Below are 18,175 nucleotides of genomic sequence, written 5' to 3'. Positions count from 1 at the left end.
CAATTCAGTAAACCCTTCCCTCCTTCCACCAACCAACAATATAAAAAATAACAAAACCTACCTCCCATAGTTTTCATGCTCTCAGGAAAGGATTACTATTTGGATCTAATCACTCTTAAGTGATTCCCTAAAAACTTGGGTAGCAAGTTTTTTAAATTAATTAATTATTTTGGCTGTGCTGGATCTTCATTTCTGCGCACAGGTTTTCTCTAGCTGCTGCAAGCGTGGGCTACTCTTCGTTTAGGTGTGCGGGCTTCTCATCGCGGTGGCTTCTCTTGTTGCAGAGCATGGGCTCTAGGTGTGCGGGCGTCAGTAGTTGTGACATGTGGGCTCAGTAGTTGCGGCACGCAGGCTCAGTAGTTGTGGTGCACAGGCTTAGTTGTTCTGCAGCATGTGGGATCTTCCCGGACCAGGGCTCAAACCTGTGTCCCCTGCATTGGAAGGTGGATTCTTAATCACTGGACCACCAGGGAAGTCCCCAGTTGGATAGCAAGTTTTAGTATCTTCTAGGCCTCTTATTAAAACTGATGTACCTTTTCTCTAGTGAACATTTAAAAAAATACTATAAACTACTGGAGTCACAAAAGTTTTTTTGTTTTTTTTAAATGCACACATTTTAAAATGCACTTAAATGGGGCAAAAGAGTATATAATGATGGAATTCATTTTGAATGAATTCAAAAGGGACAAGGGGTGTACAATAAAAAGTCAGTCTCTTTCCCTTCCTTGTTCCCCACAAAGTGTAGTTTCTCTACCGATTGTTTTGTACCTTGTTCTTTTTCATTCAGTAATATTCCCTGAATATGCTCCCCATCAAAAGAAAGCTGATTCATTCCTCCTAATCAAAACACTATATGAATGGACCATAACATATTTAACCAGTTCCCTATTGATGGATGTTTAGGTGTTTCCAGTTTTTCCCTAAAACAAATAATGTAATAACTGTTCTTGTGTACAGACATATCAACTCACATATTTGAGTATAACTGTGGTATAAATATCAAGGGGTGGATTTTCTGGGTCAAAGCCATGCAGAATGGTAATTCTGATAGATATTGCCAAATTGCCTTCCATAGAGGCTAGATTAATTCATAATTTGACCTACAAGCAGTGTATGTATGAGAGAGCCTATTTCCCCATACTCTTGCTAACTAAGATAGTGCATGAAACTTTTTGATCTTTGCCAGTATAAGACCTTATAAGAGCCATTGTAGTTCCTTTTCTATGAACTATGTGTTCACATCCTTTGCTCATTAGTCTACTGGGTTGTTGGTATTTTATTATTGATTTGGAAGAGCTCTTGATATATTAGAGACTGGCCTTTTGTTTGTAGTATGTGTTGCAATGACTTTTTTTAACTTCATTTATAGTTTTTTTGTCATGCATAAAATTTTCATTTTTTAATTAAATGTACCAATCTTTTCTTTATGGATTCTGGATTTTGCATTTTTAAAGTATATCATATTTGAAATGTATTCTAGTACTTTCATACATCTGAGATTTTAATCAGTGCCTGTTGCCTCAGCTCTACAGCTTGCTTGGATCTCTCCTCTGAAAGCCAGAGAAGAGAAGCTCCCTGGTCCTATTATATGATTTAACTCCTAAATGTAGGATACCTTGTATGTTTGCAGTGGTTTCATGGGTGCTATCTTTGCTCTTCTTGATTTGATTGTAGATTCTTTGAAAGCACAAACTCTATCTTAAGTTTCTATATCCCTCTACCCAGGAGCCTTAAACTTGGTTTCATTTATAGCACTCTGTACTTTAGGAGGGCAGAGAAGGGAGGGCTGCCACAACTCTAGAGTGGTTGGGGAATCATCCTGCACCCCAAAGTCCTATCCCACCAGCTTGAGTTTTCCTGTCACCTTTGGGTTGACAGCTGCTATTTGGCTGTTAGATTCAGATACATTTTGTTCATAGGCTATGGACACAGAACTCCTTACCAATTAAGCAAGCAGGGGCTGGAGGCAAAGAGCCTAGGACAACAGCCCTAGTAACATTTGCCTTCCGGGTTCTTGTCTCCTTCTGGAAGAATGATTCCTTTTAATCTTCTGCTTTTTAGACAACACATTTTTAACACTGCCCCTCCATGTTTGATATTTATGCTGATGATCTGCCATGTCTGAATTCCTTGACTGTGATGTCACTTACATGTTCCTGACTATTATTTTAAGCAGTAGATGACTGAGTTTACTTTTAACATTGAGCTCAATTGCCAAAGCAAGGGTTTTAATGGGGAATCTCTTGGCAAGGAAATTGATAGGAGGGTCTCCAAGGACCAGCCGATCCCATCCTGGAGGAGGCGACTAGGAAAGTCTGACTCTCCCAGCATCCTTGCAGCACGTAGGGGTTGAGGGTAAAGGAAATATCAGAAGTGCTCCATAACTCCAAGGACTTTGAAGCTTATTTGTAGAGAAAATCCATGAATGTGGTACAATTAGAGGTGTGAGTCCTGAAATTACACTCAGTTGTGGCTCAGAGAAGAGATGGGCCAGTGTGACCAAGAGTAGAGAAAAGCTCCTTTCTGGAAGGAATAAGACCGGAATGCGATCTTAGGGCAGGGTTTCTGAATCTGCGATTCTTGGATTTGGGAGTCTAAATCAGGTGGTCCATAAGCCTGGATTAGAAAAAACTACACCTCCATTTGCACTGGCTTTTAATGGAAATTTAGCATTTCCTTCCATGGTGAATGTAGGCCACAAACCACAGTACTACAGAGCACTTGTGACTTCATGACTACCAGAATCACAGATTTTTCATATTGCATCACAGTTGCTATTTTCAAACAATGCTCACATTCATCATCACTTTGATATCAACTAATTAAACAGATATGTTACTTATACCCATTTTGAAAAATATTTTGGTTACTATAGTTCAATATAGTTCCATTTTGTAATCCTATGTATTTTATTTCATAAATTTGAAAACGTTATTCTAACGTCCAGCTGTTTTGGGCCCTCAACTTCTATTTTAGTTCTTGGCACACAGTAGTTGTTCGATAAATAATTGAATAAATAAAACAACAGGGGCACAAGTCTGAAGAGATAAGTTGGGGCCACATTCCTGACTTAGCAATTAGAAAATGCATAAGTATGTTTTATTTATGTGTTATCTAGTTTCAGAAAAAAATTTAAGGCAGTTTATTAGAATAGATAGCATACAACAAGGTAGATTAAGTTACCTAGGAACTAGGCAAGGAAAGAGTAAAGCTGAGTCAGGAATGAGGCTAAAAAATGAGGTTACAGAAAGTGTAAAGATTTGGTTCTAGCAGGCAACACAAAAAGGAAAACCTGAATAATTGTATAATTCACATTGCCCTTAAGAAAATCAAAACAATTGGTTAAGAGAAGCCGTAACAGTAATTTCTCCTGAAGATTTTATCAAAGAAGAGCCAAAGTTTGCTTTCTTACCATGATTCACTGGAAGTGATGTACTCCAGATGCAAGCTAGGACCATGGGCAGTAAGTTGGATCTCAATCAAAGACTGAGCAAGAGCTCCACAGAAACAAGGAAGAGGGCTTATTTTGAAGCAGATGCCAGTTAGGTAAGCAGTGGGAGTCCAGATGGGCCTCTGGAGACCAGATAAAATGAGGACCAAGCAGAAGACAGTGACACAAGAAGCGGAAACACTGCCGTGGATGAGGAAGGAACGGGTGCAGAAAAGGTGACCCGAGGCAGGCCCCTTGAACAAGTGCCCGGTGATAATTGAAGAATAGCAGTCAGCTCGGAACTGGGATGGGAAGGATACCATCATGCTGTGCACTCAGAGGACTGGTGACCCAGTGTGTGTTTTCTACTTTGGGTCACTTTAAGTGCCGATTCACAACTCTACAAAAGGGAGAATTGGGACAAGGAAGGGGCAGATGTTCAGAGGACTTATTTCACCATTCAGCTGTCCTAGGAAACTTCAGGTGGGAGATGTGCACTTAAAATGAGAGTTGGAAACCAGCTGGGGGTCTTTATTTATCCAGATAATCCCTCTGTCTCATCACCCAAGACTCATTCAGCACCGCAGTGGGGAGCCAGGTGTGTGCTATCATGAGGTCCTGGCTTCTTTGCCAAAACCCCTTCCCTTTTAACCTGGGCCTTGACAACTCCCTCCTTCCTAAGCATGAAGGGCTCCAACTCTGTGAATCACTCTCTTTTTGTTCCTGCTTCACCGTGAATGGAGAGGGACAGCACATGCCATGAGTGAAGACCCTTAGCGACTCCCCTAACTCAGGGGTAGCCTACCATGCTCGCTAGAGACAAACAGATGAAAATCCAGAGACCAGTATACATTTATTGGTCTAACCCTACAGAGCTAAACAGAAGGTTACATAAATTAATCCTAATTTTGAAAACTAAATAACTCAATTTTACACTTTCATGCATTCACATTAAAAAAAAAAGGGAGAGACAGAATACAGAAAAAGTATCTTACTTTGGGATTCAAGTCAAAGAAAGTGTAGTATTTAAATCGTAACAGCAGCTGCTCATCCTCCTGGATGCCTTGCTCCATAAGGGAACGTGAGGAGTCTAGCCAACTGGAAAACAACAGGATGAGTTTTAAAAGTCAATCAATTTTACATACATAATTATAGTATTATACAATGTGTTTTTATATACATATACATGTATATCTAAATGTATATGTGTGTATATATACACCCTTGAACAAAGTCCAGGTTAGTAATATAACCAAAACTCAGTAAGGGAGATGACTTGATAATAGCTTATATCTCCATTTTATCATACAGCTTTCCAAGTGCTTTTTTGTTTGTATATATTTTCTCACTGACACTTTAAAGTAACCAACTGAAGGAGCCAGGGCAGTTCTTATTTTTATTTTTTTTTTGAGTTAATTTTTTTACAATTTAGTTTTATTTATTTTGGCTGCACCAGGTCTTAGTTGCGGCATGTGGGATCTTTAGTGGTGGCATGTGGACTCAGTTGCAGCATGTGGGATCTTTAGTTGTGGCATGCGGGCTCTTAGTTGCAGTATGCGGGATCTAGTTCCCTGACCAGGGATTGAACCAGGGCCCCCTGCATTGGGAGCACAGAGTCTCACCCACTGGACCACCAGGGAAGTCCCCCAGGGCAGTTCTTATTTTCTCAGTTTTACGGATGAGGAAAATGAGCCTCAGCAACATTAAGTGATATGTTCAAGGTCACATGCCTCGTGGTGGAGCCAGAATTAGAATCTGCGCTTGGTGACTATTGCATGTACTTGTTCTGCATGTATTTGCTGACTGCTGACCACTTCTACACTAGGTGGTCCAACCCAGAACTGGCTCTATCTTACAGAAAGTTCTATGTAGAACTTTCTGTAACGATGGAAATATTCTATATTGCCCTGCCCAACTGAGTAGTCACTAGCCACATGTGGTTACTGAAGGTTTAAATGTGGCTAGTGCCACATTTTAATTTTAATTATATTCAAACATAAATGTAAATGTCCATATGTGGCTAGTGACTCCTGTACTGGGTAGCACAATTCTATGTTTGAAAGATAAATACTGGCAATGGTGAGGTGTGATGAAAAGTTAACAACAAAACAAGGTGGGAATGAAGGGCATCCAATACCACTGAAGGAAAATGGTTTGAGCTTCTATCAAGTATTTTATATATGTTTATATATATTGATTATATATACTTATATATGTAATATTCTATTACATATTATATATTCCCTTTTGGGAGAATAAGGATAACCAAGATGCAGTTTCCAACCTAAAGGAATTGACAGTCCTGTGGGGCAACCAAGCCTTATACTAAAGGAACAAGGTAACACTGGAGCCAAAGAACAGAACTCAAGGGAAGTGACTGATCTTGAATGGTGACATCTCAGAAGGAGACTGTATGTGGCTGGGCTTTAAAGGACAAACAGGGACGGGCTGGTAGAGAAGGAGGGAAGGAGAGGGTTCTGGAGCAGGGGAAAAGCTGGAGGTGAGGCGGTGACACAAGAGTGAGCATGCACGTGGGGGGATGGGGTGCATGACAGCACAGCAGGACGGACAGATGGACATCTTCGGGGCCAGATCTCACAGGGAGTGGAATGCTGTTAACAAACTTGACTTGACTTGGTTGACAACAGGGAGTGAAATAGATGGTGGTTTGAGAAATAAATTGTGTTTTCTGAGACCACTTCATACAAAAGCTGAAGGACTCACTTGTTGGATCACAGAATGGAGGAGTGCTCTACGAAAGACAGTGAGGTCACCTTGGGTCTCCCCTGCTGCTCCATGGGGACCAACCCACTTATAAGCTGTTCTACATTCCATAAAATACACTTTGCACACGTGTATGGTCAAAGAATTAGTATTCACATACGGTAAACCGTTGAATTAACCCAGTGAGTAAATGTTGTTACACTTTAAATGTATTGAAATGATGAAAGGCTGCATTTTTCCCTTTTGTTGCTAAAATCAGCACTGACTTTTGTGAATAGTATACAACCCCTAGGCATGCTAACTTAAAAATGAAACACCCCTTCCCCCATCCCTGCAGCATCTCTCTTACTATATCAACATCAGTTCACAGAGACGCAAAACGAAGTCATGTCCTTACCCTGCGTTAAGCTTGGCTTTGTCAACCAGAGACCGAGGCTGGTACATGTCAGCAAGAGCTTCTGGTGACTGAGGGGGCTGGCTGAATGCGAGGATACTGCAGTTTTGTTCAGTCAAAGGGCTGTCACTGAACCAAGTCATTGTGGATGACGCTGGCGTTCCGTTGATGGGGTCATATGTGGGGGTCATGGTTCTACTGTATAAGCCAGGACTTACTGCAAAGCAAAGGAGAGAATGAACTAGGATATGAGATTTGGGATAGGAATCTTTAGAAAAATAATTACCAATATTGCTTGTACTAAAATGGATTTTGAAGTTAAATGTTTGTTAACATTGAAAATAATCACATAAGTCATGAGTGATGGGGAGAGAAGTTAAACACAGGTAAAACTCCTGTCTGAATATTTAGCTCCTGGGAAGCTTGGGAACTCATAGGCTGTAAAAACTTCCAAAATCAACCCAGACAGATGTGGGACTATCTCCTCAATAATTCAAAATTCTCCTATTTCAGTAGTGAGTTCTGGCACTATTAGAAAACTGGAGCTCTCGCAGAATGCATGAATACACTATATTTTTTTGGCAAATCCCCTAAACAAATCACAGTATTGAAAATTTTAAGAAACCAGCTAGTTGACAGTTTATAAATCATCTGACTCTAATTTGCATAAGGAAAGCATAAATAATCCTTTTCATTCTTTGCATTGGAATATACTATGCAAGAAGCCCTCAGAGTTGCAAGCAAGCTAGAGATTAATTATTTTTTCATTTTTTTACATCTTTATTGGAGTATAATTGCTTTACAATGGTGTTAGTTTCTGCTTTATAACAAAGTGAATCAGTTATACATATATATATGTTCCCATATCTCCTCCCTCTTGCGTCACCCACCCTCCCACCCTCCTTATCCCACCCATCCAGGTGGTCACAAAGCACCGAGCTGATCTCCATGTGCTATGCAGCTGCTTCCCAGTAGCTATCTATTTTACGTTTGGTAGTGTATATATGTCCATGCCCCTCTCTCACTTTGTCACAGCTTACCCTTCCCCTCCGCATATCCTCAAGTCCATTCTCTAGTAGGTCTGTGTTTTTATTCCCGTCTTACCCCTAGGTTCTTCATGACATTTTTTTTCTTAGATTCCATATATATGTGTTAGCATATGGTATTTGTCTTTCTCTTTCTGACTTACTTCACTCTGTATGACAGACTCTAGGTCCAGCCACCTCACTACAAATAACTAAATTTCGTTTCTTTTTATGGCTGAGTAATATTCCATTGTATATATGTGCCACATCTTCTTTATCCATTCATCCGATGATGGACACTTAGGTTGTTTCCATCTCCTGGCTATTGTAAATAGAGCTGCAATGAACATTTTGGTACATGACTCTTTTCGAATTATGGTTTTCTCAGGGTGTATGCCCAGTAGTGGGATTGCTGGGTCATATGGTAGTTCTATTTGTAGTTTTTTAAGGAACCTCCATACTGTGCTTCATAGTGGCTGTACCAATTCACATTCCCACCAGCAGTGCAAGAGTGTTCCCTTTTCTCCACACCCTCTCCAGCATTTATTATTTCTAGATTTTTTGATGATGGCCATTCTGACCGGTGTGAGATGATATCTCATTGTAGTTTTGATTTGCATTTCTCTAATGATTAATGATGTTGAGCATTCATTCATGTGTTTGTTGGCCATCTGTGTGTCTTCTTTGGAGAAATGTCTATTTAGGTCTTCTGCCCATTTTTGGATTGGGTTGTTTGTTTTTTTGTTATTGATCTGCATGAGCTGCTTGTAAATTTTGGAGATTAATCCTTTGTCAGTTGCTTCATTTGCAAATATTTTCTCCCATTCTGAGGGTTGTCTTTTGGTCTTGTTTATGGTTTCCTTTGCTGTGCAAAAGCTTTGAAGTTTCATTAGGTCCCATTTGTTTATCTTTGTTTTTATTTCCATTTCTCTAGGAGGTGGGTCAAAAAGGATCTTGCTGTGATTTATGTCATAGAGTGTTCTGCCGATGTTTTCCACTAAGAGTTTGATAGTTTCTGGCCTTATATTTAGGTCTTTAATCCATTTTAAACTTATTTTTGTGTATGGTGTTAGGGGTTTTTCTAATCTCATACTTTTACATGTACCTGACCAGTTTCCCTATCACCACTTACTGAAGAGGCTGTCCTTTCTCCACTGTACATTCCTGCCTCCTTTATCAAAGATAAGGTGACAATATGTGCGTAGGTTTATCTCTGGGCATTCTATCCTGTTCCATTGATTCTATGTTTCTGTTTTTGTGCCAACACCATACTGTCTTGATTACGGTAGCTTTGTAGTATAGCCTGACGTCAGGGAGCCTGCTTCCTCCAGCTCCGTTTTTCGTTCTCAAGATTGCTTTGGCTATTCAGGGTCTTTTGTGTTTCCACACAAATTGTGAATTTTTTTGCTCTAGTTCTGTGAAAAATGCCAGTGGTAGTTTGATAGGGATTTCATTGAATCTGTAGATTACTTTGGGTAGTAGAATCATTTTCACAATGTTGATTCTTCCCATCCAAGAACATGGTATATCTCTCCATCTATTTGTATCACCTTTAATTTATTTCATCAGTGTCTTATAATTTTCTGCATACAGATCAGTTGTCTTCATAGGTAGGTTTATTCCTAGATATTTTATTCTTTTTGTTGCAATGGTAAATGGGAGTGTTTTTTTTATTTCACCTTCAGATTTTTCATCATTAGTGTATAGGAATGCCAGAGATTTCTGTGCATTAATTTTGTATCCTGCTACTTTACCAAATGCATTGATGAGCTCTAGTAGTTTTCTGGTAGCATCTTTAGTATTCTCTATGTATAGTATCATGTCATTTGCAAACAGTGACAGCTTTACTTCTTCATTTCCATTTTGGATTCCTTTTATTTCCTTTTCTTCTCTGTGCTATGGGTAAAACTTCCAAACCTATGTTGAATAAGACTGGTGAGAGTGAGCTACCTTGTCTTGTTCCTGATCTTAGCGGAAATGCTTTCAGTTTTTCACCATTGAGGACAATGTTGGCTGTGGGTTTGTCATATATGGCCTTTATTATGTTGAGAAAAGTTCCCTCTAAGCCTACATTCTACAGGGTTTTTATCATAAATGGGTGATGAATTTTGCCAAAAGCTTTCTCTGCGTCTATTGAGATGATCATATGGTTTTCTCCTTCAATTTGTTAATATGGTGTATCACGTTGTTTGATTTGCGTATATTGAAGAATCCTTGCATTCCTGGAATTAACCCCACTTGATCATGGTGTATGATCCTTTTAATGTGCTGTTGGATTCTGTTTGCTAGTATTTTGTTGAGGATTTTTGCATCTATGTTCATCAGTGATATTGGCCTGTAGTTTTCTTTCTTTGTGACATCCTTGTCTGGTTTTGGTATCAAGGTGATGGTGGCCTCACAGAATGAGTTTGGGAGTGTTCCTCCCTCTGCTATATTTTGGAAGAGTTTGAGAAGGATAGGTGTTAGATCTTCTTTAAATGTTTGATAGAATTCGCCTGTGAAGCCGTCTGGTCCTGGGCTTTTGTTCGTTGGAAGATTTTTAATCACAGTTTCAATTTCAGTGCTTGTGATTGGTCTGTTCATATTTTCTATTTCTTCCTGATTCAGTCTTGGCAGGTTGTGCATTTCTAAGAATTTGTCCATTTCTTCCAGGTTGTACATTTTATTGGCATAGAGTTGCTTGTAGTAATCTCTCATGATCTTTTGTATTTCTGCAGTGTCAGTTGTTACTTCTCCTTTCTCATTTCTAATTCTATTGATTTGAGTGTTCTCCATTTTTTTCTTGATGAGTGTGGCTAATAGTTTATCAATTTTGTTTATCTTCTCAAAGAACCAGGTTTTAGTTTTATTGAGCTTTGCTATCATTTCCTTCATTTCTTTCTCATTTATTTCTGATCTGATTTTTATGATTTCTTTCCTTCTGCTAACTGTGGGGTTTTTTTGTTCTTCTTTCTCTAATTTCTTTAGGTGCAAGGTTAGGTTGTTTATTTGAGATATTTTCTGTTTCTTAAGGTAGGATTGTATTGCTATAAGCTTCCATCTTAGAACTGATTTTGCTGCATCCCATAGGTTTTGGGTCGTCGTGTCTCCATTGTCATTTGTTTCTAGGTATTATTTTATTTCCTCTTTGATTTCTTCAGTGATCACTTCATTATTCAGTAGTGTATTGTTTAGCCTCCATGTTTGTATTTTTTACAGATCTTTTCCTGTAATTGATATCTAGTCTCATAGCATTGTGGTCAGAAAACATACCAGATACGATTTCAATTTTCTTAAATTTACCAAGGCTTGATTTGTGACCCAAGATATGATGTATTCTGTAGAATGATCCATGAGCACTTGAGAAAAACGTGTATTCTGTTGTTTTTGGATGGAATGTCCTATAGATATCAATTAAGTCCATCTTGTTTAATGTATTATTTAAAGCTTGTGTTTCCTTATTTATTTTCACTTTGGATGATCTGTCCATGGGTGAAAGTGGGGTGTTAAAGTCCCCTACTATGAATGTGTTACTGTCGATTTCCCCCTTTATGGCTGTTAGTATTTGCCTTATGTATTGAGATGCTCCTATGTTGGGTGCATAAATATTTACAATTGTTATATCTTCTTCGTGGATCGATCCCTTGATCATTATGTAGTGTCCTTCTTTGTCTCTTCTAATAGTCTTTACTTTAAAGTATATTTTGTCTGATATGAGAATTGCTACTCCAGCTTTCTTTTGCTTTCCATTTGCATGGAATATCTTTTTCCATCCCCTCACTTTCAGTCTGTATGTGTCCCTAGGTCTGAAGTGGGTCTCTTGTAGACAGCATATATATGGTTCTTGTTTTTGTATCCATTCAGCCAGTCTGTGTCTTTTGGTGGGAGCATTTAATCCATTTACATTTAAGGTAATTATCGATATGTATGTTCGTATTCTCATTTTCTTAATTGTTTTGGGTTCGTTATTGTAGGTCTTTTCCTTCTCTTGTGTTTCTTACCTTGAGAAGTTCCTTTAGCATTTGTTGTAAAGCTGGTTTGGTGGTGCTGAACTCTCTTAGCTTTTGCTTGTCTGTAATGGTTTTAATTTCTCCATCAAATCTGAATGAGATCCTTGCTGGGTAGAGTAATCTTGGTTGTAGGTTTTTCTCCTACATCACTTTAAATATGTCTTACCAGTCCCTTCTGGCTTGCAGAGTTTCTGCTGAAAGATCAGCTGTTAACCTTAAGGGGATTCCTCTGTGTGTCATTTGTTGTTTTTCCCTTGCTGCTTTTAATATGTCTTCTTTGTATTTAATTTTTAACAGTTGGATTAATATGTGTCTTGGTGTGTTTCTCCTTGGATTTATCCTGTATGGGACTCTCTGTGCTTCCTGGACTTGATTAACTATTTCCTTTCCCATATTAGGGAAGTTTTCAACTATAATCTCTTCAAATATTTTCTCAGTCCTTTCTTTTTCTCCTCTTCTTCTGGAACCCCTATAATTCGAATGTTGGTGCATTTAATGTTGTCCCAGAGGTTTCTGAGACTGTTCTCTGTTCTTTTTATTCTATTTGCTTTATTCAGCTCTGCAGTAGTTATTTCCACTACTTTATCTTCCAGGTCACTTATCCGTTCTTCTGCCTCAGTTATTCTGCTATTGATCCCATCTAGAGTATTTTTCATTTCATTTATTGTGTTGTTCATCATTGCTTATTTCCTCTTTAGTTCTTCTAAGTCCTTGTTAAATGTTTCTTGCATTTTCTCTATTCTATTTCCAAGATTTTGGATCATATTTACTATCATTATTCTGAATTCTTTTTCAGGTAGACTGCCTATTTCCTCTTCATTTGTTCTGTCTGGTGGGTTTTATCTTGCTCCTTCTTCTGCTGTGTGATTTTCTGTCTTCTCATTTTGCTTATCTTACTGTGTTTGGGGTCTCCTTTTTGCAGGCTGCAGGTTCATAGTTCCCGTTGTTTTTGGTGTTTGTCCCCAGTGGCTAAAGTGGGTTCAGTGTGTTGTGCAGGCTTCCTGGTGGAGGGGACTAGTGCCTGTGTTCTGGTGGATGAGGCTGGATCTTGTCTTTCTGGTGGGCAGGTCGACGTCTGGGGGTGTGTTTTGGGGTGTCTGTGGACTTACTATGAGTTTAGGCAGCCTCTCTGCTAATGGGTGGGGTTGTGGTCCTGTCTCGCTAGTTGTTTGGCATAGGGTGTATAGCACTGTAGCTTGCTGGTTGTTGAATGAAGCTGGGTGCTGGTGTTGAGATGGAGATCTCGGGGAGATTTTTGCCATTTGATATTATGTGGAGCTGGGAGGTCTCATGTGGACTAGTGTCCTGAAGTTGGCTCTCCCACCTCAGAGGCACAGCACTGACTCCTGGCTGCAGCGTCAAGAGCCTTTCATCCACATGGCTCAGAATAAAAGGGAGAAAAATTAGAAAGAAAGAAAGAAAGAATGTAAAATAAAATAAAGTAAGATAAAATAAAATAAGGGCTTCCTTGGTGGTGCAGTGGTTGAGAGTCTGCCTGCCGATGCAGGGGACATGGGTTCATGCCCCGGTCTGGGAAGATCCCACATGCCGCGGAGCGGCTGGGCCCCTGAGCCATGGCCACTGAGCCTGCACATCCTGAACCTGTGCTCCACAACGGGAGAGGCCACAACAGTGAGAGGTGGGCATACCGCAAAAAAAAAAAAAAAAAAAAAAAGTTATTAAAATAAAAAATAATTATTAAGAAAAAAAAATTTTTAAAAAGTACCAAAACAACAACAACAAAACTACGGAACTATAGAACCCTAGGAGAAATGGTGAAAGCAAAGCTATAGAGACAAAATCTTACACAGAAGAATACACATACACACTCGCAAAAAGAGGAAAAGGGGAAAAAGTAATAAATCTGGCTCTCAAAGTCCACCTCCTCAATTTGGGATGATTCGTTGCCTATTCTTGTATTCCACAGATGCAGGGTACATCAAGTTGATTGTGGAGATTTAGTACGCTACTCCTGAGGCTGCTGGGGGAGAAATTTCCCTTTCTCTTCTTTGTTCGCACAGCTCCCGGGGCTCAGCTTTGGATTTGGCACTGCCTCTGCGTGTAGGTCACTGGAGGGTGTCTGTTCTTCACTCAGACAAGACGGGATTAAAGGAGCAGCTGACTCGGGACCTCTTGACTCAATCAGGCCAGGAGGAGGGAGGGGTACGATGCGGGGTGAGCCTGCAGCGGCAGAGGAGGGTGGGACGTTGCACCAGCCTGAGGCGTGCCGTGCGTTCTCCCAGGGAAGTTGTCCCTGGATCCTGGGACCCTGGCAGTGGCGGGCTGCACAGGCTCTCCGGAAGGGAGGTGTGGATAGTGATCTGTGCTCGCACAGAGGCTTCTTGGTGGCGGCAGCAGCAGCCTTAGCATCTCATGCCTGTCTCTGGGGTCCGCGCTGTTAGACGCGGCTCCCACCCGTCTCTGGAGCTTCTTTAAGCAGTGCTCTTAATCTCCTCTCCTCGCGCACCAGGAAACAAAGAGGGAAGAAAAAGTCACTTGACTCTTTGGCAGGTCCAGACTTTTCCCGGACTCCCTCCCGGCTAGCCGTAGTGCACTACTAACCCCCTGCAGGCTGTGTTCATGCTGCAAACCCCAGTCCTCTCCCTGCGCTCCAACCGAAGCCTGAGCCTCAGCTCCCAGCCTTGCCCACCCCGGCAGGTGAGCAGACAAACCTCTCCGGCTGGTGAGTGCCGGTCGGCACCGATCCTCTGTGTGGGAATCTCTCTGCTTTGCCCTCCACCCCCCTGTTTCTCTGCTCTCCTCCGCGGCTCCGAAGCTTCCCCCCTCCGCCACCTGCAGTCTCTGCCCGCGAAGGGGCTTCCTCATGTGTGGAAACCTTTCTTCCTTCACAGCTCCCTCCCACTGGTGCAGGTTCCGTCCCAATTCTTTTCTCTCTGTTTTTTCTTTTTTCTTTTGCTCTACCCAGGTACGTGGGGAGTTTCTTGCCTTTTGGGAGGTGAGGTCTTCTGCCAGTGTTCAGTAGGTGTTCTGTAAGAGTTGTTCCACGTGTAGATGTATTTCTGGTGTATCTGTGGGGAGGAAGGTGATCTCTGCGTCTTACTTTTCCGCCATCTTCCTCCGACCGAGATTAATTCTTATATATAGGCATATCTTATTTTATTGTGCTTCGCAGATACTGGTTTTTTGTTTTTTTAGAAATTAAAGGTTTGTGGCAACTGTGTGTTGAGCAAGTCTATTGGCACCATTTTTCCAATGGCATTTGCTCACTTCGTGTCTCTGTGTCACATTTTGGTAATTCTCCTAATATTTTAAGCTTTTCCATTATTATTATGTTTGTCATGGGGGTCAGTGATCTTTGATGTTACTGCTATGACTTGCTGAAGGCTCAGATTATGTTAGCATTTTTATAAATAAAGTATTTTTTAATTAAGGTATGTACATGTTTTTAAAGACATAATGCTATTGCACACTTAATAGTAACAGTAGAGTGTAAACTTTTAGCTTTTTTTTTTTTTTTTTTTGCGTACGTGGGCCTCTCACTGTTGTGGCCTCTCCCGTTGCGGAGCACAGGCTCCGGACGCGCAGGCTCAGCGGCCATGGCTCACGGGCCCAGCTGCTCCGCAGCATGTGGGATCTTCCTGGACCGGGGCACGAACCTATGTCCCCTGCATCAGCAGGCAGACAACCACTGCGCCACCAGGGAAGCCCTAGAGTGTAAACTTTTATATGAGCTGGGAAACAAAAAAAATTCGTTTGACTTTCTTTATTGCTGTGGTCTGCAACAGCTCTGATGTACGACTGTAAAAATAAAAGGATGATGCCTTTACAGAATTTTTACTGCCCCTCCTGTTACACGCCCAACTCAAAATTTAAATTGAGTTCAGGAAAGAGTCATATGAAGGTAGAATCAGGAAGAGAGGTATATCCGAGTGATCTAACAAATTTCCTTTATCCCACAAATTCATGCCCAATTCTACTAAAGTTTTACATTCATCCGTGACCTAATACATACAATTAAAATAATGAGCCATACAACATACCTTGTCAAAAAATTTCTGTTAGTTCTCAAATTAGTTGGATATTCTATCCTCATCACTGGAATCTTCAATTTTAGTCCTTCTTTGTTTGGGGGAGAGAAGAAAGGTGACCAGAGGGGAGGAGAGTTCTTGGGACTTAAGAATTTAAGAAATGCTTGGATTTAATAATGAATTAAAACAACAAAACACCTATCATAAATCTTACCTGGCGGACCTGAATTTGTTGGAGAACACTCCAGGCTTAAAATATCTTCAATTATGGGCTCCTTATTATTTTTTTCTTTTCTTTTCTTCTTTTTAAAATATTCACCAGAAGGCTTTAACAAGGAAACTTCTTCTGCTCTTCTAATATCTAAAAAATAAAAAATATATAAAAAAGAAAGAAGACATGCAAAAAGTAAAAAGAAAATTCCTTCTAAGACTCAAGAGTCATGTTGGGCATCTGAAACCATTTCTCAGGAAATTCCTGAGAGATAAATGGAACTAAATCGCATTCCTTTTGAAGAAATTGAAGGGGATAAGTGACTCCCAAAATGGGTGTGTGTGTGGGTCAGATAGTGGAGGGAGATTCAGTCTAGGAAAATTTCTAGTTTGTTTTTTAATCTACTGTGAAAATATTTCAAACATATCCAATGTGAAGGGGATAGTATAGTGGCTCCTTCCTGTGATTTGTCACTCTGCTTAAACTGCTCTCAGCATTTCGCTATGCTTGTGTCATCTATTGACTACGTTTTCCCCTCCCTCCTTGCTTCTTTCCTTCCTCCCTCCCTTCCTTCCTTTTCTGTTTTTAGGTTTTTAAGCAACAACAAAAGACCCCATCTTTTTTCTTTATGGACCAGCGGTCTTCAGAGCCTTTCTCTGCCCAACAGCTACTTTCATCCCCGAGGCAGACATGGTAGGTGCCCCACCCACCCCTTGGCCATCACCATTTCAGTGAGCTCTGACCCCCTTCCAAAGGCAGCTAGGATGTGTCTCTCTACCCAAGGGCTTGCTCTGGATGCCAGAGTCCACACTGCTCAGATACAGATGCAACAGGCCACATAAGTTCAGTGAATTAACGGTCCCCAAGAACAGCCCTTGATGACTCAATGACTGATGAGAATGGTGTATTAACACCCCAGCTCCCTTGCCCCTTGGGTGGCACAGCTCCAAGACATGTCCACACTGCCTCCCAGAGGTCCCCAGTTGCCCAAAGTGTGACTTGATCAGTGATACTTGCTCATTAGTGGCCTTCTTTTCCCAGTCTCAGTTTCCCACTCCCAGCCAGTGTTTCCTGGCATCACCTTCCAAATAAATAATATTTGTACTTGAATTCTTATCTCAGGTCTGCTTCTGGAGTACTCAAACTAAGAAGATAGTCCCCATTTTCCTCCATTAATCAAATATACTTATAACTGCCATTTCCAATCAGAACTGATAACTTTATAAACACACTGCGCTGCTAGGATCCTAGGTAAAAGCCAAGGAATGTGGATATTAGAGTTTCTGGGCAGCTTTCCTGGAGGTAAATGCACTGATTCCATAGGTCCTCCTACCTCTTAATTCAAACACTGCTTGGTGCTGAGGCTGAGGCTGGCAACTGGGCTCGATTCCCTCCCTTTAACCAAGCCTGACTATCAGGTTACAACACACACCTGTGAACATTCCAAATGCATAATTTATACACAAAACCTGGAAATGAATCAAAATTTCGAAGCTCTACAAACAAACAAAACATACAAAACACCGATATCTCCAAGCCCAAGATTTGTGTCTTGTCTTTTCTTCGAGGGAAAAAAATCACCCTATTGCTAAATTTGATTTAGTTTCAATTGGTCACATATAAAAAGTGATTATTAGGGAATCCCCTGGTGGTCCAGTGGTTAGGACTTGGCCCTTTCACTGCTGTGGACTGCGTTCAATCTCTGGTTGGGGAACTGAGATCCCGCAAGCCATGTGGCATGGTCAAAAAGAAAAAAAAAAAGGGTTTATTAGAAATGCCAAGTTGAGTCCTTTAGAACTACCATGAAGGTGTAATCTGGAAAAGAAAAGAATGTATGAATGTTTCTGTTTATTTCAAAACTTCCAAGTTTTCGGCCCCAGCTACAATGTGTGCTTCCAGTCCACTGTGGTATGTGAAATGTAGAATTTTATTTACTCATTTACCCTGTTTTCAAATTTTCTATAGAATATTACTGAAAGCAAGGTGCCCTGTGCTTGTCATTTGCTCACCATGCATCAGGGACAATTCTGAAACTTATGTTTTGTAATGGAAGCTTCCATTCATTTGCTCAGTCAACAACCAGTTACTGGAGTTGAGGAAGATGGCGGAAGAATAAGACACAGAGATCACCTTCCTCCCCACAGATACATCAGAAATACATCTACACGTGGAACTGCTACTATAGAACACCCACTGAACACTGGCAGAAGACCTCAGACCTCCCAAAAGGCAAGAAACTCCCCACTTACCTGGGTAGGGCAAAAGAAAAAAGAAAAAACAGAGACAAAAGAATAGGGACGGGACCTGCACCAGTAGGAGGGAGCTGTGAAGAAGGAAAGGTTTCCACAAACTTGGAAGCCCCTTCGCGGGCGGAGACTGCATGTGGCATAGGGCGGAAGCTTTGGGGCTGCGG

The 18,175-nt window shown here is 40.8% G+C and overlaps 1 protein-coding gene across 3 annotated transcripts in view; it reads right to left on the bottom strand.

Annotated features, from left to right (window-relative positions):
• The window catches only part of FERMT1 (FERM domain containing kindlin 1), a 67,526-nt gene that overhangs the window by 33,946 nt on the left and 15,405 nt on the right, over positions 1 to 18,175 (bottom strand). For all 3 annotated transcript variants that reach the window (XM_022556511.3, XM_089896582.1, XM_089896583.1), the window contains 3 exons: positions 15,766 to 15,912; positions 6,552 to 6,765; positions 4,426 to 4,528 (listed from right to left, as the gene is read on the bottom strand). In XM_022556511.3, the coding sequence (XP_022412219.1) occupies positions 4,426 to 4,528; positions 6,552 to 6,765; positions 15,766 to 15,912 (464 nt within the window). The remainder of the gene's footprint in view (positions 1 to 4,425; positions 4,529 to 6,551; positions 6,766 to 15,765; positions 15,913 to 18,175) is intronic.

This window comes from Delphinapterus leucas, chromosome 15 (assembly GCF_059928025.1).
Source record: "Delphinapterus leucas isolate spDelLeu-1000000601 "Yukka" chromosome 15, BTC_Dleu_Yukka2, whole genome shotgun sequence".
NCBI classification, from domain to species: domain Eukaryota; kingdom Metazoa; phylum Chordata; class Mammalia; order Artiodactyla; family Monodontidae; genus Delphinapterus; species Delphinapterus leucas.
The sequence above is the reverse complement of the archived record's forward strand: the minus strand, read 5'-3'. Positions and strand labels throughout refer to the sequence as shown.